The sequence below is a fragment of the Simochromis diagramma genome, unplaced genomic scaffold, assembly GCF_900408965.1.
Source record: "Simochromis diagramma unplaced genomic scaffold, fSimDia1.1 OVJJ01000343.1, whole genome shotgun sequence".
Lineage (NCBI taxonomy): Eukaryota > Metazoa > Chordata > Actinopteri > Cichliformes > Cichlidae > Simochromis > Simochromis diagramma.
The window spans coordinates 3,742,149-3,765,919 of NW_024386831.1; the positions used below are offsets into that span (position 1 = coordinate 3,742,149).

At 40.7% G+C, this 23,771-nt stretch overlaps 1 protein-coding gene across 1 annotated transcript in view; it reads left to right on the forward strand.

Moving 5' to 3' along the window:
• The window catches only part of LOC120730942 (tensin-1-like), a 188,789-nt gene that overhangs the window by 50,416 nt on the left and 114,602 nt on the right, over positions 1 to 23,771 (forward strand). The window contains 1 exon segment of the mRNA XM_040027565.1: positions 10,336 to 10,450. Coding sequence (XP_039883499.1) covers positions 10,336 to 10,450 — 115 coding nt within the window.

The window sequence follows — 23,771 nt, forward strand, 5'->3', positions numbered from 1 at the left end:
TCTAGAGCTGTTTTAGATACAAGTCATGCTGAAAGACGAGGTATAAATTGAGCTGTTTTGACACCGTTGCCAAAGGCGTGTGTATGTTTGCACAGGGGTGGCCAAACTTTTGCATGAAACTGTCAACTCTGCCTTTAAGAATCACAAAGTCTTCAGTGTTATATTGTGTTGGATCATTTAAAGACATGTTAAGCTCTTCTTTATTTTCTATCAAATCTACTGTTACCATGGAGAATGTTCATATTAAATAATAATGAGGTCAGAGTAGATGCAACTAATCCCTGGGAGACTAAGCGCAGGCCTTGTTAGGCAAAATGCTCGGTTTCAGGCAATTTTTTTTTCTACTTTTGCATCACAGCTCGAGTTGAGCCCCTCCCACCTACTCTTCAAGCTGTTTGCAAGTGGCAGCCAATCCAGAGAAAGTGGACTTAAAACTAGATAAACTAATATGGCTCGTTTCAAACTGAGGGCCTCCACCAAAGCCCGGTGTGGGATAAATGAGGATTATTTTCAACTGTGACTCTAGCAGAGCTACTCGAGTCCATGATTACATAAGTCCTGGAGATGTTACAGCTGTAGCATTGACATATTTGAATAGGTTTATACAGGCCGTTAAGCATCAGTCTTGCCTCATTAGTTCAAAGACAGCAATTATCTGTGTCTTTCATCACTGGTTAAGACGGAGCATTACAAAGTTTAGCACCACTTTACAGGTAGCATTTGCATCTTTCAGTAACTCGTCCTTTGATTTCTCAACTGAAGTTTAAGTGCTGTTTAAATTATTCGGGGGGGGTTTGGCTTTGGATGGCTAGTGTCAAAGCTGGAATTAATTTTTTAATAACCCCCATTTTAAACCCACTGTCATAGTCATGCCTCATTCTGATAGGCTGTACAGTTTAGGTACCATTGAAAATGATCTAATATACTTTGTGAAGTTTGTAAAGTTTCCAAGGAGAGAGCCTCTTTTTTTCTGGTTATACCCCCCCCCCCCCCCCCCCCACCAACTATTTGAGTTGTTTATAGTCACATGATATCATGAGTTTAGATGGAAAGAGAATAGAGGTTAAGATTGTTTTGGATTTTTAGCTGGTGATGGGGAAAGACTTGAATCGATGAAGGTAGTGCGTGGAGGAAAGAGGTCAGGTCGTGGGGAAGAGGAGATAGGTTAGAGGTCAGTTGTCCTTTGCCAGCTGAAATGAAGAATAGCAGCCTTTTGTGAAAGGGGACCGTCCTCTGGAGGATGGGAGGGGGGGTCGTCACAAAAGTAGAAAAAGCTTTTGAGAAATCTTTCAGAAATTCTGTTTGCAGTCATCTGAAATCAGTTTTGCTTGCACACTCATTGAGTCAGTGAGCGTTACATGTGTATACACAAAAACACAGATGGAGACATGCAGTGATCACTCCAATGCATCTTGTTAAAATGTCTATCCATGCATATGGTGTCCCATATGAGAGACTGTAGAGTGCTAGCTGGCTCATTAACCCAGCTGACTGCAGAGGTCTCGGTTAGTCTTCTGGCCTCAGCGGGAAGAACAATAGTGTTCGATTGGTGGGGGTCAATAATGAAGCACTATACTGTGTGTATGTGTGTATATGCTATTCACCGCCTCCATTCACGCTGTAGGAAATCGACACAGAAGGGGAGGACGGACGGCTGGTGTTTGCCCGTCTCTTCTGTTGTGGCGGCTTCTTTCTTACCTCTTCTCACTACAGCTGAAAAATCACAAAACACTTACTTTTTTTTCTGCATGAAACCTGGTGAAAAGTTCTATTTTCTTATCAATATGAAGACAAAATGTCTTTGTTTTGTTTTTTTTTTGTTTTTTTTGTTTGTTTGGGTTCTTTTTGGTCATGGGGAGTGGTGTCATTGTTAGTTTCTAGGACCAGTTTAAGTGGAGTACAAGCAATTACTGTGGACTGTTCCAGCAGCACTTGTTAGGTCAGGAATTTCAGGGTAAGATAGTAGGGCAATAGTAGTAGCTACATCTTTTGTTTCTTGTCATTTTAAATTTGGATGCTGTGCCAGCAAATGGTGGTTTTGGAGAAATGTTACACCCCAGCCGTCTAGCCAGCTGTAACTGATGTAACAGATGTAACTTTTTTTTCCTCTGACACATATAAATTGAATTGTGGTGCACCATATTAATTGCCAGTATCATCGTGTGAATGGGGTCATCTCAGATTCTCTAACTTTTAATTTTTTATCCTCATTTTTTTTGTGTAATTTTTGTCATGTGATGGCACTTTTCTCTGCTGATTGAGCATTAGCCTACTTATCTTTAGGTGACATCTAGCTAGTTTACTCCTATCTTCTTACTCTTAGCCTTGTTATTTTGTTTTCCATGGATGCCTGGATGCTACACTTGACTATGAGCACGTTATCAGGATTATAAAAATATTTTACTCTTTAACTGTCAGTGGTATGTCTGTTTCTTTGTCTTGTTTTTAGGGACAGTGAACATTTGAACCTGGAACTGACTGATATGAAATTAAACTTAAGAAATACATTTTGTTTTTAACTCCCATTGATTGTGATAATGCCTCGTGTGGCCTTCTAGTACAACACTAGCTAATTGTTTTCTTTTACTGAAAACAATTAGCTAGTCCTGATGATTTTACTGGTGTGCTGAAATAACCATTTTAGCCATATCACACTGAAAGCAAAATTCATAATTACTAAAAAATGGGGCTTTTGTCAGAAAACTACTGTTAGATGCACATGGATTTGAAAAATATGTATCAGATATTGTAAAGACAGTTTAAAAATAAACTTTAGTTTGCTCACACATTCCCACTTCATGTCTTTGATCCTTTAATATTTTGTGTTGTGTGTATGGTATACGTTTTTTTGTTTTTTTTTATTGTCTGTTTATTATTAAAAGGAACCAAATTTTGTTTGCAATTCTATTTTTTTTTATATTTTGTTTTTAAACTTACTTTACTTTTACAGCTTTTACAGCTGACAGACTGAATTGAGCAGTACGGCCAAGTGTCAGAGGCGTTTGTACCCATACAAACATGGTTCTGTGTGTATATGAGGTAATGCATCAAGTGCCAGTGTAATCAGAGGGGAAATCAGTGTGTGTACATACGTAGGTCTCTGCATGAGTCACATGTGGGAAGCAGTCGAGGGAATAGTTTTGAATTCTAAACTTGAGGAGAAAAACAGCCTCTTGGTTACCTTATTCAGCTGGAATGTCTGTCGCCAAGCAGAGTCTGGAAGGGTTTATCTCCATACTATAACATTACCTAATACATGCTGAAGCTGTATGAACAGTATGATTCTAAGACTTTATATCCATTGCAAGAAAAACAGTGCTATCTGAAATCTAAAACTCAGCCTTGGACAAATGTGTTTCAGATGTTTTTAAAAAAGAAAATCTCAAATTTGAGTTTAATTTTTCTGCCATTAATCAAATTATGGCGGTTTTTCGCTACGTGACGAGATCATGTTTCTGTAATTGTGCATTTTGAGTTCTTGGACAACACTGTTTCTCCTGCCATTGCCTTTGGCAGGTACCCCCATGCCCCCAGTTTGACCCATAATCCTCCCATGAAGCCAAAGAGGAGAACAAAAAACAAAATGATGAATAAAATTGCCCATCATTTAATGTCTACTTGTAGTAGTCAATTAAATAAACACAGTTTTGTGTTTTAGATTGTAATTACCAGTGTTCTAATATATGTATACACAAGACATTTGATATGAGGACACAATGCATGGAGGATCTGCTGTGGAGGAATGGCTGAGTGCAGCCTGCAGCTGTGCAGAGGTTTTTGGTTGTAGCTGCCTCTGATGGACACCTTGACCCAGCGTAGGAGATATATTGGGATTAAATGCTGGCCAAACAAGTGGTGGCACTGATGATAATACTGTCCACACACTGGTTTTTGTGTTCTGAAGCCACTAGCTTGAAAATGTAATAATTCATTAGTGTTCATCACACAAATAACTAATCCTATCACTGACAAAATATATCGACCAGAACTACAAACTAATCAGAAACCACTACGTCCACTACATGTAAACGTAAGCAAACAGTTGTTAAAATGCATCATTTGAAAATGATGAACTCGACCACAAGTGTGTTTTATCCCTCCAGCACAATGTTGTCAAGACTCTTTACAGGCAATGTGTCAGTTTAGCGATCAAGAAAATCCAAATCTGTAAAGTGAAAAAAAGAATTTTTGTGAAGGAACAGAAAAAAGTAAAACTTAAAGATTTAATGTCATGACTTAACAAGAAATGCCTCTGGACTGATGTGGGTGTTACTGACAGTGCAATCGATGCCCCCCAAAACAAAGAGGAACGATGACAAAACCAAAGATTGTTTTTTGTTTTTTAGACTGCAGATATTAAAGCCCAATGTGCATCAGGCTAGAATCTTGCAAAAGTGGTGGATGTAAAACTTCTGCTGCTGATGGCTGGACAGCTGGTGCTGGTGAAAGCATGAGCAGCTCTCATGCTGAGCCCCGTCAACCACAACAGTCCAGGGAGCCCAATACAGATAAAAATAACAGATCTTTTAACCTTAAATTTTAACAACACAGTATTGATTAACATCTAAACCTATTGTTCCATTAAAGAGGAAAAAATCTGGTTTAAACTTCTTGATGTCAGCCCTTTTGTTACCGTTCCAGGCTGTGCCTAAAACTAAACTGGGAAAAGTGGAAAGGTAGCAGCTGCTAAGTGAAGACCTTCCTCTTCTTTTTACAACTTTTAGGAATAAAAAGTGTAAAATGAGGGTGGAATTTGTGAGTGATGGTCAGTTATTTCTGCACATATGTGTATGAATGTGTGATGTAGGAGGTCTGTTCATCTGTGTGTACGTATTTGCACATCTTTATGCACGAGAGCGCCTGTTTTGCCCATGCGTGCTAATGAGTGTTAGGCAGGAGATTATGTGTGCGTCTCTAAGGGAACGGGAGTCTGTTCCCAGGAGCTGCAGTGCCTGAGTTGACGAGGGGGGGTATTTGTACACCCTGACCCCAGCTTTCGGGGTTCCCGGGTGGTTGTCTGAAACCATTTCCTTCCTTTGTGGTCCATTTGAGAGCCTGAAGTGTGACGCAAATGTGAGGGACAGAGTCCATTTGCATGGGCCGCTACAGGTTGAAACAAAAAATGATCAGCTTGGGCTTCATATCCCATGAACGCACTCAGAGGGACGTCTTTAATTCTGCAGATCTGTGCTCCCCACCCCCATAGGTCTCCTCATCATCCTCAGTCGAATCCCCCATATACTCCACCCCGAAACAATAAACAAAGTCTGAGAGCCCCGGGTGCATCGCTAATGATCGGAAACAATTAAGGGCTGACAAAAGGGAGCGTCCTGCTATATTGCTGCGCGCCGTATTTACATTTTGGGGTTAAACGACTGAAGCGCAGATTTCTGGTGAGGGCAAGCGGACTCAAACAGACGGACGTGTTGAGGAGTTCTTTCTTTTGTGTGGCTGTGTGAAGGAGGATGTCTTGGACTACTTGGCACTCGAGTGATACTGCAAATTTAAACCTCTCAAAGTCAAAAGAATTTCAGCTCGAGTATCCTCTATGCACATTACACTCCTCCAGCCTCATTTTAACCGCTCTACCCACAGAAGTCAGAGAATAAAAATGTACAAACAAGACAAGTGGCATAACAGTGGACGCCTGTACCCTCCAACCCCCACCACCACCACCACCCCCCACCCTGGCTGTCTGACTGGTTAAGTCCTGGTGTGTGAATGGATAGAGGGCTGGGAGAGTGTGAGAAGGCTCAGGAGTGGTCAAAGAGGCCGCTGAATAGACTCCTGGATTGAGACATCCTGCCTGTTTAACACAGTGCAGCGGTGTGTGTGTGTGTGTGTGTGTGTGTGTGTGTGTGTGTGTGTGTGTGTGTGTGTGTGTGTGTGTGTGTGTCAGAGAGAGGGAGAGAGAGAGAGAGGAAGAGAGTGAGAGTTTGTTATAGACAAGGAATTACAAAACATTGTCTCATTACTAAAGAGAGAAGAAAAATACCTCTACTTATAAAATACCTCTACTTATAAAATACCTCTACTTATGACAGGAAACAGATTTAGATTAGATTTGTTTTTATAGTTTAATGACTATTCGTAACCATCATGACCATCCCTAGTTCATGATTATAGCTCCACAGGAACTCCCAAATTTATTAAAATGAATTTCCTTGTGCATGGAGAAGGCATCTACTTTTAAAGGAGTCCAAACTTCTCTATTCCACTGCAGACGGTACTCGGGTCATCATAGGTGTGTGAAGCCAACGTGACAGAAAGGTAGTGTAAACAGAAATGATGGATGATAAAACAATGATGGCTTTTTTGGTGGGAGGCTGTATGCCACAGCAAAGAGATGAACTCTGGTTTTAGAAAAGGAAGCCAGCGAGTTTGATGTTCTGTGTTTCACCCGTTAGTCGTGTTTCTCCCTGACTAGTCAGTGGTCTGCAGGATTTTCATGTCACCCTTTAGCTTTGGCTCCGCTGTAGAACTTTTGCTGATGAGAAAACCAACAAACAAAAATAAAAAAAACTACTGAGTGATGTTCTTTTGTGTCATGTAATGTTGAAGCTGTGGAGATGTGCATCAAAATCTGAGTGAAAACAGGACACAAAGACCTGTAGCCCTTGAGTGGAAATGATGGGCTTCTCATTGAGGATAACCATGTGATGGGATTTCACTTGTGGGGAGAATTAGGATGATCACATCGCCCCCAGCAACTGACACCTGGGTTTGTAGTATGTTACATTTAATTTTCCATTTATTTTTACGTTACCTGCTTTACTTTATGTTAACGTTTTGATACTCTGGCTTGTTTTAAAAACAGGTTCTTGTAATTTTTTTCATATTTTTTTTTTATTTCACTAGAGACATCTGGGAGCTTTCTTTTACTGTTAGCTTAATTTACTGTATTGTTATGATGCAATATATAATTTTTTTTTTTTTTTAAATGAAATTTAAAATGTACCAATGGAAGCAGAGTACATGAGAGTTCACTAAAGAGCGCACTACTGCCTCACATCCTTTCCCAAGTATCGTTGTGGTAATTGCATCCAAAACAGGTGATGTCATTGTAGCCCCCACAGGACTTAATGACTGTTTTTGATTGTGTGGTTTGAGAATAGACATTTGACAAAAAGCAATTTAAAGGCAGGTGTTCCTCCAGCCACCTGCCTGCTGATAGTATAGACTCTTTATGTTGACAGTTGATTCCCCAACAGCCTGGAAGTAAAAACAGTGTTTCTGTATAAACGTAATCTGCGCCCTGCCTCATTCCAGCAGTATCAGTGTCCATTAAATTTGGTGTAATTTGGCAAAGCTTAGACATGCTTGAATTACTGTGACCGAGCATACGATTAAACCCACATATCACGCTTTTCCAGCCTCTCAAAGTCTAAATCCATATCCAAAGTCTTAAACCAGCAGGTGGCAGCCAGGGCCTTGGCAAGATACATACGAGTGCCAACCAGGGACCTTCACTCCTCCTCAGAAAAGCCCCCTTGCCAACATGGTGCATCCTGCACAGCCATGGTCATTATTTCAGTCTAACTAGATTAAGCTAATCACATTATGTTGTGGCAAGGCGTAGTCGGGAGATGGAATGAAGGGTCGGCTGTCCTGCTGTTGCCATCTGGCTCTGAAAAACAAAGAGTGAAGTTCTGCATAGAGCTGTTGGAGTATGTTTAAGTTGCTAAACCTCTGGATAAGCTTGTGAATCAGAGAAACCATCAATTCTGAGAAAGTGTAATGCATCGTAAAGCTGTAAAGCCTTATTCACAGTGCCAGCCTTTTGAATGTTATTTTTTAAGACCTCTGGAGAGAGATGTCTGCTACCAGAACATACTGACACTACGATCTTGCTAAAACTTCTTTTAATATGGTGGATCTTTGCTTCAACACTATGTGGAAGTTGACAGGATGGATAATCATGTATTTCTGTAGAGTTCCCAAGACTTGAGATGAGTGTTTTCATCACTGACATCTTAGCGTTTTGAACCCAGATGTGCGTGCAAGTGTGGATGTTTCTGTGAAGCTGTTTGATTTGTAAATCCCAAATTCTTGAGCATATCCTGGATGATGTTCTTGTCTGATGCCTAGAATGACCAATATTTGCGAAAAGGACTCTATTAATATGACAAGAAGTTATTGATTGGTGCCATAAACTCTTCAGGAAAGTGTTTACTAAGGGTCAAGGCTGAAGGCTGTTTTCCGACTTCTGTCGGACAATAGATGTTTCTGCCACCCCTGATGCCTGTTATAAATGCAGGCTTCATGCAGTTCTGCACTGGCTTCAGGTTTCACACCCAAAAAATTGCATCTGTCTTTGTGCCAGTCAGCCATATTTAATGGATGATACTATTGGGCCTGTATGACAGGAAATGCTGATAAATCGTAAAAAAACTACATCAACAAGTTTCAACATTCCTCGCCGAGTCCATGGAAGTGCAAGAATAACAGCTTTTGCCCTTTAAAGGAAATGTTGTAGACCTGTCATACCTAAACACTGACCCCGGTTTTAAATCTTTGTCAAGTCTTGTTGAGTCATTTTAGCGTTTGCAGTGTTGAACTCAATGTTATATTAGAGAGTAACCTGAAATATTACCTGCATGTGTTTTTACTGCTTCCCAGATGACATTGCATTGAGGAAATCCAGGCTCAGACAGCTGCAATCACTAATATAAATCAAGTTCCAAGAAAGCTTAATCATACAATTCCCATGATGCCTTTGATGTTGCCTATTAGTTGTACAAAACAGACCAGAACAAATCTAGAAAAGACTGTTAAAAACCAAACCATGTAAATCCAAACCTCTCTGGAATTACATAGCTAACAGTGCAAAGAAATTACAGCTATTGTTGTTACAGGGAGTGTAGCACTTTGATGACCAGTTAGCTTTACTGTAGAGCAGTTAAATGGGAACAGACTACACACTTAGTCCAACAGATACTTAGTTTGATTTATAATTGAAGCGTTATTCCTGTGCTGTCATTTCTCACTCCGCTGCCTTCCAACAAGATTTCTGTTTGGACTGAGAAGAATAAAAACGGAGGGGGGCATTAGTGGTTTTAAGGTTGTGATGGTTGGTGGTCTGGCAGCTCTTTCAGAGAGGGAACTACTTGAGTTTCCTTCTAACATGCTCAATATGTCTCTGTGGTCTTCTAGTTTGAGAATTCCTGTACAAGAAGTCCCCCAATATGCCAACCACATGGTCACTTAGTCCTGTCCGGCATGTGCACGCACACACACACACAGACACACACTCTTAATGGAAGCCTCATGGCTGAACGCCATGCTAACGGGCACTTCCTGTGTTGAAAACACATCCATTTTCTCTCTTTCATCCCAGTACTGAAGGTATGTAGAGTTGAGGCACTTAGATGCATGAAAAAACCCTACACGTGCATGGAGACGTTTACAGAGAAAAATTCAGTAGGATTGCAGAGGTATTACATGGTGCTATACTGTCAGTGTTGTGTAAGTTTGTTTTGCAGTTCTTGCCCAATGCATTTCAGCCTTTTCTAATTAAATACAAAAGTGTCTTTAACAGTATAATCCGTTAAGCTGTTATTCCCTTAAGACACAAACTGAGACCAGCTGAGCAAATAAACAACAAAAATTATGTCACGTTTCCCATGATTGAACATTTTGGGAGAGGGGGGGGGGCTTATGGAAATATGACGCACGTTTCTCACAAAGACCCTGCAGGAGTCGGTCTCACTTTTGTGTTTGGTGTGTGTCACGACCTTAAATTGCGTTTACAAAGCCGACAGGAAAAGGGCTGGACGCTGGATGGTACATGGTGAAGGAAAAACAGCAGGCTGCAGACAGACACTCGGGGATGTTTAACAGGCCTGGGAGATAAAGTTTCTCCAGAGTTGTGTAACACACCTGCAAAGGAGGGCAAAGAGATGACAGGTCAAATGTGGGGAGGAGAAAGGAGTAGGAGGTGGTTGAAAGAAAGAAAAACAGGAGATAAGACAGTGTTTTCGTTTTTTGTTTGCTTCTGACAGCTTAAACCCCCACAGCTTTACTTCCTGGGAGGACTTTAGAGGACTTTGAAGCAAAGTTTTTAAGCACAAATAACTTAGTTGTAATGATTTGCCTCTGGAGGAGGGGTTGCTCCTGAGATGAATGTAAGGGTTGATATATGATTTACAGTTTGACTTTATAGATTCAGTATTGTCTAGCTTATAAAATGATTTCATTTGTGTTTTGAATGATCTTCTGGCCATAAAAATACCGCTCAATGACTCACGCCACCTGGACTCAGTGAAGCTTGCGACATTTTTTTTTAAACTAACATTCCTCCTCTTTTGTCTTTTGTTGTTGTTTTCCTGACTGCAGCCAGAGGAGTTGGAGGCTCTTCATTCCCACACGTTCCGGGTGAAGACTTTCAAGAAGGCAAAGCACTGCAGCGTCTGCAAACAAACCATCATCCAAGACGGATTCATCTGCCGAGGTCAGTCACCTGTCCTGAAGCTCCCACATCAGGACTCACCCCAGCAGCTCTCCTCGTGATGATGACAGAATTCAAGCAGAGTTATGCTCGGTTAACGTTTTTTGTTGATGAGCCTACCTTTAGTATCTTTCTTTTTTTTAATTTAACCTTTATTTATACAGGTAATCCCATTGAGACTCAGTCTCATTTAAAAGAGACCTATTTTAGACACAATAATAACGTTAAAGCAATAAAAACAAAACAATAAAATTGTAAAAATTGTCTAATATTTGCACTCATTACCACTTAGCTAGAAAGCATTTCAAAGAGTTTCAGTTTGTTGCCTACGTGAGCCGAGCCAAGCATTGTTTTGTAGTTAAAAGGCGGTAAGATATGAGATCTTATCTTAATCCTCCTTTTTTGTGGTTAAGATAATATTTTCAGGGTCCAAGGTTCATATACAGTCTGACCTACCATTTCTGGGAGAGTTGACAAACAAAAATATGTTCAGCTCACTTTGATTGGTCAGACTTACATACTTTGATTTTCAGACAAGAAAGCAGATCTTGTTATCCATACTAGTGTGCATTTTGTCCAGAAGTCCTCATACTAAACAGTTGAGTTGATTCCCTGCTTCTACAGTCTGAACCATGTTACCATTTCTGAAACTACATATACGACGAACACCTGAAGGAGCATTTCCACTTTTAGGTCCCAAGAAGTGTCATATTCGGAGCAGGCAGGCACGACTACAGAGGCATAAACACACCTGACTTTGGGGGGAAACTCCTTGGAAAGTTTTTGCTTTCACTTGTTTGTTACGGTTTTGAGCAAAAGCTACTGAGTTATGGTTAAAATACACCCATTTACAATGTGTAATACACACCTTACAAAGCCCCCACCAGCACATGTTATACATGTACTTCTTCACAACAGTTGGAATAGGTCACTTAGCTTCAGGCACTAATAAGAATTTACGCAAATTATCAATCCAGACAGTTTTAATTAGAATTCAGCAGCGAACTGTGTTCACTGATGATGGGTTCCAGAGGTGTTGCTGAGTCCTTGTGGTGATTTCCACTTTAGAAATAAGTCTGTTTTTAATAAAATACCACCTGAGTCCACTCAGCGCTGGCTTTCAGACTCGTCCCTAAATTCTTTACCGTTTCAGGTTTTTAATTTTCAAATAGAAAAAGAGCATACATTTTTGCTACTTGCATGCATTTTTTCATTAAACTATAGCATTAAAATTATTTACAAATGATTGCATTATGTTTTTTGGAAACAGGCTGCAAAACACTTTCGTTAGACTCCTAATCTAAACTCTGTTTGATCACTTAAATCTCCCCGAGCTAGAGTTAACAGGCACACAGGGATGGTAATAATAACTGCTGCAGTCAGGAAAACATTGAAGGCAATATCTGTTACACATCCGTCAGTGGTCTAAATGAGAGGTCATCCAAGGTTACTTGGGGTCGCCTTTGTGCCGGGATTTAGTCAGTTAAGTGACAGAGGACGGCAGAAGAAGCTCCAGGAGGGTTAAAGGTTAACAGCTTCTCAATTTCCTTAATGGTGTTTACTAAAGAGACAATGTGGTTGACTGACGGCTGATTGATTCGCATCGTTCCATCGGTGCAGTCATTATTAATAGAATAAAGATGGAGGCATGTTTAAAAATATACACTGCAGGGTGTCTCTGTGTTAAATGGATATACTAACATAGCCAGGACCCTTCTGAGGTTATTTTTATGTTTTTACAGTTTTTTTTAAACCTGAAACTACTGCGATAGGCTTATAACATAAAACGTCAAACAATCGCAGGAAAGAAGCTGAGACGGAGTAACCGACGTTAATGTGGTCACCGTTTTCTGACCGTTTCGACGCAGTAAATCTTTTCGGTCCAGTGTGCAGAGCAGGACAAAAACAAAAACGGAAGAATATATGACCTCGGCCTGCTTGGCACATCGTGCTGTTGTGGAAATGCCTGTTTTCACTCCGATAACGTCAAATGAATCCATGCGGAAAAGGCTGGATGTGTGGGTTGGCACACAGTAGGGGGGGATATTTAGTTTGCATCTTCCCAAAACTGACACAGGATTGGTTGATGAAGCTTAGAAAAACATGAACATTACTTGTTTGTTGGTATCTTATCAGCTCCTCAAAGGCAGTCTAACATATTATTGTGCAATGCTCATGTTAAAAAAGTGCCAAAAGCTCAGGATACTGTAAGGTGTGGTTATATCTCCTATTACATAACAAATAGAGCAGAAGAAGAGCACAATCTTTTCCTCAGTTGCGATACTAGAGCAGGTCTTTAGGTGACTGCGTCTACTGCAAGTATAAAGAAAAATGATGCAGGAGCAGATTATGCTGGTACAGTAAAGTCTTCTTTTCCGGGATCATAAAAGGCTTAGAAAATAATTGAACTTCAACACCTGCTTTATCCTCTGATCTAACTCGTGCTTCTAGGTGTTCTGAATGTGTTTGGTGGGATAATTTATGTAATTAAATCTTCACATTAGCCTTCATGTTCCGCATAGGATGCTGTATTTCACAGGAGCAAACTTGCATCTGCTGCTTACGCAACAATAACAACACGTACTGTTCAAAAAAATGTTTCTGGGCTACATTTACAAGCCTGAACACTGCTGTTGGATGAGAGGGTGGAAGGCTAAGTTAGCTAATTCTACAAATCTTAGTAAGCAAACTACATGTGTATGGCAATATACATAGATTATTGCTAATAAGTGCTAATTGACAGACAAGTAAAATACTCAAAAAAAAAAAAAAAAAAACTGATGTAGAAGCCTTCTTGAATGAACAGTCTCCTGTAGCAAACCTTGTTATTAGCCAAATAATTCCATTAAAATGCCACAAAGATCTCCATTGGTGCACTTTGCAGTGATCAGCAAATGATAAATCATTCCCCAAAAAGATGTATTTCTATGTGACGCACACTCACTGCTGCTGTCAGTCTGTTTTGGTTAAACAGCATACACTTGTGTGTGGAGACAGCCCTTAAGTGTTCTCATAAACTGACACAGGACAGCACCTGGGACCACCGCCTGTAAGATATGATTTATTAGAGGACTAAACCATCATGGCAAGGCTTCACTGGACTCTATTTTGATTTAATTTACCTCAGTATAATTCTCTTCCCCTACTTGTATCTGGCTGTGTGTGTGTGTGTGTGTGTGTGTGTGTGTGTGTGTGTGTGTGTGTGAGACAGATTTACGATGACAACACAAAGTGAACAGGAGACAGCTGTCTGCTCAGACAGCAGACGTCTAGCAGTCTCCGTTTTTCTCTTCCCTCGTTTGTCTCCATGTCATATGATTCATTAAATTCCCATTTTGCCAAAACTAGAAGCAACGAGACAAGGATGCAGAATATGGTACCCAGATACATTTAAAGTATTTAGTCTTAAAGAAGCACTCAGCTGATTTTAAGAGAGCTAAGAGCTCGGGCTTTGGAAACACTTGAAAAGTGTATTCTCATGTGTAAAATCTAAATACATAATCTGTTGATTTCATTAGGGTAAGCTTAGTTTCAAGGTATGCATTTGCTGTAGGGCTTAAATCTGCGATTCCCTACCATTTGACCTTAGAATTGAAGGCGCTTCTCAGATGAGAGGTGAAACGTCTTCAGACGCTTGTGTGAAAAGATGCCTTTCTTTCTTTCTTTCTTTCTTTCTTTCACATAATACAGTGGGACAGTATCAGGTTAAAGATGATTAAAAAGTGAGACAGAGCTGCTACAGAAAACAAAGCTGCTGTTATAACCTATGGTTTCTTTTTTTTTTTTTTTTTTTAAATGACCTTTATTGGCAGCATGATTATTGTCTCGTTCAGAAAACGTACAGCACATAAAATTTCCATCTATCCATTGGAAATGTCAGGTGTTGCTTTTGAGGAGTCTGATAGCTTGACAATAAAAGCTGTCCTTTAATCTGGTAGTCCACGCAGCCATCCCCCTATGTCGTCTGCCCGACAGCAATAAAGAGAATACCTAGCTATGATTCTCCTTACTCTAACTCGAATCCTGAACACACACTGTTTGGAGGAAGCTCATTTCTGCCATTTGTATCTGTGATCTCATTCCTTTTTGTGCAAAAACAGAGCACACCATTCTGTAAATCGTTCCCACATAGTTTTAAAATGCGTCTTGTGGCAGTAAAAGTCTAAACAACCACCATATCTAATGAAAATGTTTAATTTTGTCCTTATGCAGCACTGACGAGCACCTAACAGGAAAAGCATGTTGCTAATGCAGGACGTGGCGGTCCAGCAGTCTTATTGTGCTGCACCCAAACCACAAATGACTTTGTCCTTCTAATGTCAGCAGCTTAAAAACCTGCACATGTGTTTTTAGTTCTAAAAACATCTCGTGCGCTTTGCTAAACAAATCTGAAGGTCAAAGGATCAAAAGACAATCAGAATTGATGAGCATAGTGCTGAAATCTGAACAAAGGTAGTCAGCTGGAGACCTTGTGGACACAAAATAGACAAATGTAAGTGTCAGTGTGTCTCATAACACCGCTTCAGTGTAAAGAGGTTTTTGGGCAAACGGTAATGAGCTTTAGGTGCTGATTGTGCACATTTTGCTGCATTTCGATGGAGGCGGGCCAGCTGCTTCCTCCCTGCTTCCCGTGTTTCTGCACATGTAACCAAACAGACATGAGGATTGTTTTCGGTGTTCTCATCGGACTCTCTTCCAGATCGTGAATAAGCCGATTACCCAACATGTGTTAAATGGTTGTTCAGAACAAAACCTCCACTCCCATCGCCCTGCAGTACCTCCCTCCCTGTTTCTGCTCTTGTTTACCAACACTCTCCAGTCACATGGTCGCGTAATGGCAGGAGCACCTCCACTTCCTCTCTCTTCAGCAGTTGCTAAGATACAAGGTGTTAGTTACTTCGACAATAGCATGTTGACGCAGGTCAGGGCCGAAATTTTCCAGTTAAAAAAACAAAACAAAAGAAAAAAAAAAAGGCCGTCTGTTTTGGTGGGCCTGCAGGCAGGAACTGGCTTTTATATTCTTTCACAGAGATGTTCGTGTGTAGTACATTAGAGCTGCTATTGTGCCCTTAAAAGGTAAAATCCAACTGAGAATTTGGCAGAAGAGTCATAGGCAGTTAATAAAACTTCTGCAGCTCCAAAATATTTTTTAGAAAATGGTGAAGGTTTGATAAGAAGCACTTTTCTGCAAAGAGTCTAGCTCTGCGACTCCTTTGTGACCGCACACGGGTCCTCTCCACAGACCAGAGAAAATCTACTATAGCAGGTGCGTGTGTGTGTGTTTGTTACCAAGGGTGAAAGTTACCAAGAGTGAAGGTTATCGTTGCTCTGTTCTTGACCGCTTAGCTCACACAGCTGGTATGTAGCAAACCCCAGTGAAGGTAAACACACGCACACACGTCTCACACATCAAGTATGCACACTTATCACACATCAAGCAAACATGCGCACATGCACGCACAATTAGAACTGCCTGCACGTGGAGCTGTACACTGATGCTAAGAAATTCTTAGGCTGTGAAAACATGTGTTACAGCATCGTGTCAAAATGGGCTCATTACTCACCAGCAGAGTAACATCTTACTTCAGTTTGTGCAGCAAGTGCCCAAGTTCACATCAAATGTACACTGTGATGCCGTGCTTTGACAGAAGTCATTGGCTTAACGAGGAGAGCAGATTGATGAAGATGATGGAAAGTAACCGTCTCCCTGTCAGATGTCGTTATACTAATCTGCTAAACTGATGGGACAATGATTTTCAGTGAGCAGTGATCAGGCACATGGGCTCTCTGCGCTGTCAGAAACAACGGGGTTGATTTTGTACGGATTTAGTTTCTTCTTCTGAAACCTTCACACTCTGTAACACTCACATCTGATTAGCTTCTTGTCAGTTCTAAGAAATCTGCGCACATTGCTTGTTGTTCAAATAGACAAGGAAACAAACCAGTCCCCGGTGAACTCTACGAATCAGTTCATGCAGTCAGGGAGCCACCAGCTGGATTGATGGAAACATTACAACCGTATCTGATGCTGTTCAGTTGAATGTAATCTGTCCCTGACATACTGACATTCTTTATGTTAGCCAGCAGGGGGCGAGCCTGGCTGTAAAAAGAGGTAAAAGAATCCCTGATGAGTTTATGCTGTTTTAAATTTAACTGAATAGAACATGATACGTGATACACTTTTCATTATTTACACTACTGCGCTAAAGTCTTCAGATGCCCATTATTTTCTTATATTACGTGTTAAGGCAAAAACAGGGTTTAGACAATTCTAACAAGCTTGAAAGTCAATATTTAGTATGAGGACCTTGATTTTTCAGCACAGCCTGAACCCTTTGAGGCATCTTATTGTAATTTCAAATAGTCTTCAGGAATAGTTCTCCAGACTTCTTGAAAGACATTCAAAGCTCTTCTTTGGATGTTTCTGCGTTTTTGTTCTGTTCTCTGTCAAGATGATCTCAAGCTGCTTCAATAATGTTGACTGATAGTGTTCCAGTGTGTGTTTTTTCTATCCGGGTGTGCTTTTGCTGCACTGGCAGCGTGTTTGGGGTCATTGCTGTGCTGAAAAATGAAGCTGTTGCCAATCAGATGCTTTCCAGATGGTATTGCATGGTGGATCAAAATCTGATGGTGTGATGTTCACAATTTTATCAGTGTTGACGAATGATGATTCCACAATTTTAACCACAAAATTTCAAATTTGGACACATCACTCCGACAGACCAGACCTGTTGCCACTAATGTGTAATTTGGCATACCCCACCCTTTTCTCCCCGTTTCCCTTAGCTTAATGAAGTGAACTTAGCTTAACAGTGGCTTCTTCACAGCCGTCCTTTCACTGAGACGCTTCTGATGAAGCTTCAGTGAACATCAAATGGATCAACTGAAGATCCAGAAGACTCTTTCAGGTCCTGTGTCGTGTCTTTCCTGGATTTTTTTCCCTCTTCTTTATACTCTTTCTTAAGAACATGACTTTCAGATACTGTTCATTTGCTGTAGATAGTTTTTTTTTTTTTTTTTTTTTTTAAGGTCTCCCACACTCCACACCATACTGAGATATACGAGTTTTCAGCTTTGTAGATGCAACCAAAGAAATGTGAACATGTCATGTGTTTTGTGACAGGCTGCTACTAACAAAGCCTTAAGATGCAATTTTAAAATTGATTCTTTGCTAACTTGTCTGTTATTTGTAACCATAACAGTGGTTCATCCCTCGACTTAGGTGCCAAATTTATGCCTGACTGATTCCTAAGTCTTAACCAACAAAGGATCATTCCTCTGAAAATAATCAGGTGCAAAACTGGACTGAAAATTGGAGAAAAAGCTGCCATTGTCCAAGAAAACCTTTGAAAGTGCTTCAGAAAGCCTGGAGCACTGCTGCTCAGGACCACTTTAGAAAATTCCAACAAACTGTGGCTCCTTGGGTCATGATTAGGGTAACCAGCTCCCAACAAATTGAAGAGCAAAGAGTTTGTGTTCATCTGTGGGGTTTCAGAAGGGATGCACAGATCAGCACGTCACTTTTTGAGGCACACATTTCTTACCAGATGTGAGACAATTGATAAAAGCGCCGTGCAGTCCGACAAAAAGTTGGACGCCTCCCTTTTCATGAGCCACCATTAAAAACAAAAACAAAAAAAAAACCTCAACGTTTTGAAAAACATGGCAGATTCAGGGACTTCAGCAACCACCAGGTGGCAGCAGAGGTCTTTGTTTCACACTACATCTGCTGCAGACTGTAAAATTCCAGAATTCTTCTACAGAAACTTAAATCCTGAGTGTTTTCCTGTGTTTTTTCTCCATAGCTGCACATTGTTTTAGGGAAACAGCTGTTTCAACAAAACAAAGTCAGACTAATACTCACAGTGAAACACACACAACCAGACACAAGAGTAAACAAACAGAAGTCCTGTTTTGTCAGGAAGAAGCAAACTCATGACACAGATCTGAGTCCATGGGAACTCTTGCTCAGGATTTATCCAACTCCCCTGCAATGTTTGTGGGGATCTCCCAAGTTAAGAAACCCTGAGCAGCTGAATGAAGGTGGGGCTTTACCCGCAGAAACCCAGCACAGGCAGGGATTTTAGCTCGGGAAAACATGTGGGCTGAATGATGACACCCTGTGTGAGTCAAAAGATGGATCGAGGTGGCTGGGTGCCGATAATTACTGACATTAATGCTACAGTACACAGAAAATGCAGCAAGTGCACTGCAGGTTGGTGCAAGCAGAGTGCATGTGTAGACACATTCATAGCATTCTTTGCACCACGCAACAGGGATCAGGTGATGAAATTAAGAAATTTACTGCAGGTTTTCAAGCGTTTGGAACAATAGAAGATTTAATGCTGTCGTCTGTGGAGTCACTTTTGTGACAAGATAATTGTTTTGTCTACAATATTCAGTTTTTAAGACAAACTCCAAAATGAGTGGTTGGCTTATGGATGATTCTGTTTATTTAATGCAGTTAATTATGCAACACAGCATGTATTATTACTTTTGCTATTTTATTGCTATTTGGATGACATTGCTTGGAAAAAATAATTCAAACTAACAGCGAGATTCGGCAGTTTTTCTCCACATATTGCACATAATTACATGGAAAATATATATTTTTAAGCAGGTTAAATGTTATATATCCCACCTGCATTTGCTAGACATCTTCATCATAAACACTGAAAGTCCCGTCTCTTCAGTGTTTACAGGGGAAAAAAAACATTACCACATGTGTGGGTTTCTAACCACTGAGTAGACATTCTTTCAAGTAAAAACACCCAGAGATGCCAATTCAAACACACTTGGTGTTTACAACCTATAAATGGAGTTGAAGCTGGGGTAGAAAACATGTTTGGTTTTTTTTTTTGTTTTGTTTTTTGAGTGGTGGGGGGAGGGTATTTAAATGTCTTTGGCCAAAGAAATAAACAATTAAAAAAATCCATAATTATGTTTGAGCGGTCTGAGGGGGAACCCGATCTCCTGAGCCTACTTTGGCCTCTCTTTTCAAGCTTCAGAATTTATGTCTCTGTGATACTCTCCTCTCATGAAGTAAGGGAGTATAAAGAGTGACAAACCCCACAGAAGATGCAGTGGTGCAATTTTAATTTTACCTGATATAAAAAAGTAAAAGGTGTAATGTTGTGGGAGACCTTTCTTTTTAAACACTGCAGCTTTAAAAGTGTGTTTGTTCATGAATATTTTATGTAAATACAAAACACCTAATTGAGATTCCAAGATTCTTTTTTTTCATGAAGCTTTCAAAATGATTATTTTGTCCCCAAAAGTTTCTTGTCACTGTGAGACTTTCCTGCACACAGTGCTGCTATTTTTGTCCCCCTGACACGTTGGGATCAGGCCGTGTGTTAAGGCCGTGTTAATGCATCACAAGGCTGTTTACTGACCTCCAAGCAGTGAGATTCACGATGAATGGCTCGTGACTCATGTTTGGTTAAAATAGGACCTGGAAATGCCTACCAGTCCAAAATGTTTCAAACTTGGGCAAGTAGTGTGTCATTTAGCACGACAAAGACATTCTTGTTTTTACTTTAATAAACCCACCCATCCATCCACCTTCACGTTTTATCTTGTAGCTTCGCTTACAGTGTAAAAAGAGGTGTAAAACTGATTTCAGGGGATTTGGTGTGTGTACACACACGAGTGATGTAGAGTGTATGTTAGCGCATCATATGTACACGTGTTGGTGCTCATGTGTTTGTGCATGGGAAGCAAATGAAAAAAGGAAGGACGGAGAGAGTGAGAGTGAGGAGGGTGGAGGAAGAGGAAATTCTCCAACCCCTGCCCCTCTGATTGTGTTGTAAAGGGGTCCAGCCCAGCCCTGTGGGACTGTACGCTCATTCCAAGGGACCAGGGGAAGGAAATCACCCGCCTCTTTATAACCCTTCTCTCCCCCTCCCTCCGACGTCGTAAAGCATACCACAGACCCAGACTCAGATAGCAGCCGGCGTTCCACACTCGTCATCATCTCCTCATTTTGATCGACTTCCATCCCTGCTGTCCTCTCATCTTCTCAATGATTGATATGAGCAGTTGTTGCACCCCCCCGCTCTATTACTCATCCTCTGCACAGATGTCTTTTTTCTCCAGTATCTTCTCTCTCCTCATCTTCCATCCCTCCTCATCACTGTGCTGCTTTCCTCCTCTCCCTCCTCTCCTCCCTCCAGCAGGAACATTTCTGCTCTGTTTATTCTCCAAAGCACCGACTTCCTAACAAGGTAAAGCCCAGCCTGAGCGCTCCGGGCTCCACGCTTTCACACCCAATATGGAAGTCTTACTTCTTCCCACGTGGCCCAGGAGAGTTGTTTACGGGGGACGGTGCTGGACATCGTCCTGATGGACAAGCACATGGCTTTTATGCTTATCAAGCAAAGTGTGTTTGGTTTCCACACATATGAGAACATTCCACGCGACTTGTGTCACAGCTCATCACATGTGTAGCGCTGAAACACGAGTCTACAGAGCGTTAAAGGGATCCTGCTGTGCTTTTCTTATTTTCTGTCACATATATGCTCTTACAGTGCGGGATGCAAGTATTAAACATGGTCAAAATTTTAAATGATGCCACCTGCGACCTAACGCTCAAGCTTCGTACTGCTCTAAAGACTTTGATTCTGACAGCTTTTTCTAATCCTGGCTCTTTATGTGGTCATTGTGATTGGATATCCCTGTTATGAGCGTGTCAGGCACACAGCCTCTGCTATAGGCACAGAACTCGCACCTGTTGTTCAAACCTTCTGCTCTAATCAGGAGAACGCTGGTTTAAATGGAGGTGTTCAGGGCACTAAAACATCTGCACCACGGTCCAATATAATGAAAAGGATTATTTTGACCTGCAAATACTGCAAAACTGCTCAAAAACAAAATATGTAGTTTTAGATGATAATAAATCAGTTTTAAATGATGAAGGTGAGTTATGACTAGCAACTTCCTTCCCAACTTAGCTAGAAGGGACTCCAGTTAGCTCCAAACTTTGTCAGACCAGTAGTATAGGACTCAACATTGACCATATAAGGGCAGATCCCAACAGCACCACATTTGCTAGTCATACTAATGAGTGAAGCTTGGCCTTAAAGGGAGTAGAGCTTGTTTGAGTCAGTGTAAGGACCAGGAGAAGGTTAAATCAAGATTACTTTGACTGTTAATCATGGAGAGCTACTTTAGTGGAGTCTAAGAGTTAAAAAAACAAAAAACACAATAGGTCCACTCTGAATTGTTTTTCCAGCAATAATTAGCAAAATCATTGTTTAAGCTATTTATCAAATATTTACTGGTTGAACTTTTCTTCTTACTTTCTTACTGTGGCTTTGGGAAGAGCGCCCGATCCATTTAGAAGCCATCATGGATCTCTCCAGTTGTATATGGACATGAGCTTTCTTATCCAATGAGCGTTCCCGTTTGTCATGAGATTACACAGATGCACGTTTCTGAACATCGAGGATTCTCATCTGCTATACGTCACCATAAAAGGCTGATGCTGAAAAACACTTAAGCTGATGAAGAAGCTTACGTGATTGGACAGAAAGCTCCGACCCAGCTGCAGGGCCTCACTGTGATGACGTTTCTGTTATTTCCAAAGTCAAAAATCGATTGTCAGTCTGCACTTTTAAGCCAGTGTAGCCTGCTCAGAGAACAAGAACATCTAAGAGTCCATGACAAATCGGTGAGATTATACAGCATGATTTAAAACTGCAGAGCCTCTGTTAAATGGGCTTTGTGGGCAAATTGTGTCAGCAATTGAGATTTTAGTACTTTGCTCTGTTTTACATCATTGTACGGGCAGTTGTGGCGGATTTTGCTCTGGTTTAGATGGAAAAAACAATAAATTATAAGAAAATAATGATTCATAGCAATTTTGATCATGAAAGTAAACATGACAAAAGCCAAGCAGAAGGTTTACAAGCTCCCACGTGAGTTAAGAAAACAGTCTTTGCGGGAATCGACAGTCATCTAAATGAACGTGTTTCATTATTTTTGTCTGGAGTCGATCTCGGTGCTCCCTGACAGATTATGTGAGTCATGCTGTAGAAACAAACCCTTCTAGTTTCACTCTGGGAACTTTCTGGGATGCGCTGTGCATCCCGGTAGGATTTCATGGTGCCTCCCAGATTTGAAGGCCTCTAATTAAGAAGTCAAAAAAGCCCCCCACGTGTGCAAATATAGTCCAGTGAGCGCTTAAATAGAAACTAAATGCCTCTGCATGATGTAAGTACACTTTTTGGATCTAAAAAGGAAGCTTCTCACTTTCTCAGGTTTCAGTTTGTAGACATACTCTTGTTGCACACTGAAATACCAGTGAACACATATTTTATCTTACATTTATCATTTTGCAGCTCACATTGAACTGTGTTGTGCACCTGATGTAAATAATGTTAATAAAGTTCTCGTATGTTAATTTAACCGTAGATAGATTTTAAAACTGATAAGTACCCACTCCTAAACCCCTAACTTTTCTCTCATTCCAAAGAATATAAGGTTAGATGTGAAAGAAAAACTAAAGTCTCCTGAAAAGCCTTGTAGGTTGTACCTTAATCCTTACAGTTGCTGCTCAGAGAACATGACCTCTGACCTTGAGCAAAATTAAGGACTTCAAAGTGCATCAAAGTAAAAGTAAAGAGTTTTGCGTAGCTTCTCCGCATCCAGGACATTTTTCATTGCTAAAGGCAATAGGACTTCTTTTTGATTCATGAAGACATTTCAGCTCTCATCCACGAGGATTCTTCAGTTCCAAAACTGATGGAGAGTCTCAGGTTTTGGCCTGTTTTTAGGTGGTCCTGAGTAGGGCTGGGTCATATTATACCGTTCACGGTAATACCGGTATAATGTTAGGCAACGATAGGAAAATGAAATATCGCGATAGAATATGACTAAAACGCGCATGCGCAGTGCCTTTGTTTTCATACGCACATGGCCGATTGTTGAGTGAAACGGATGAACCAGAATTGGTTTGTAAAAGTGGTGCAACTTCAGTGATGTGGAACTGGTTTGGTGTTTGTCCGTCAGATACACAACAAAGCACATTTTTTTGCAGAACATGCAAGCGGCCGTCGTTATTGTCGTATTTGTCGGACTAAGATGCTCTTAAATCTGGGAGTAATCTGGGTCCTAAACTCCTATACTTCAGGTCAAACGAACACTGCAGCATCACTGAGAGTTAAAAACTGTCTAAATTCTTTCATCTTTAATAAAACGATCAGCATTGCTGCTTTACCAGGTGTAACTATGAAGTTTAACTTCCAGGCATCCATGAAAACAAAATTTATTACATTTAACGGAGTTAGAAGTTAGCAGGAAGCTAGCGGACGTTAGCTCGCTA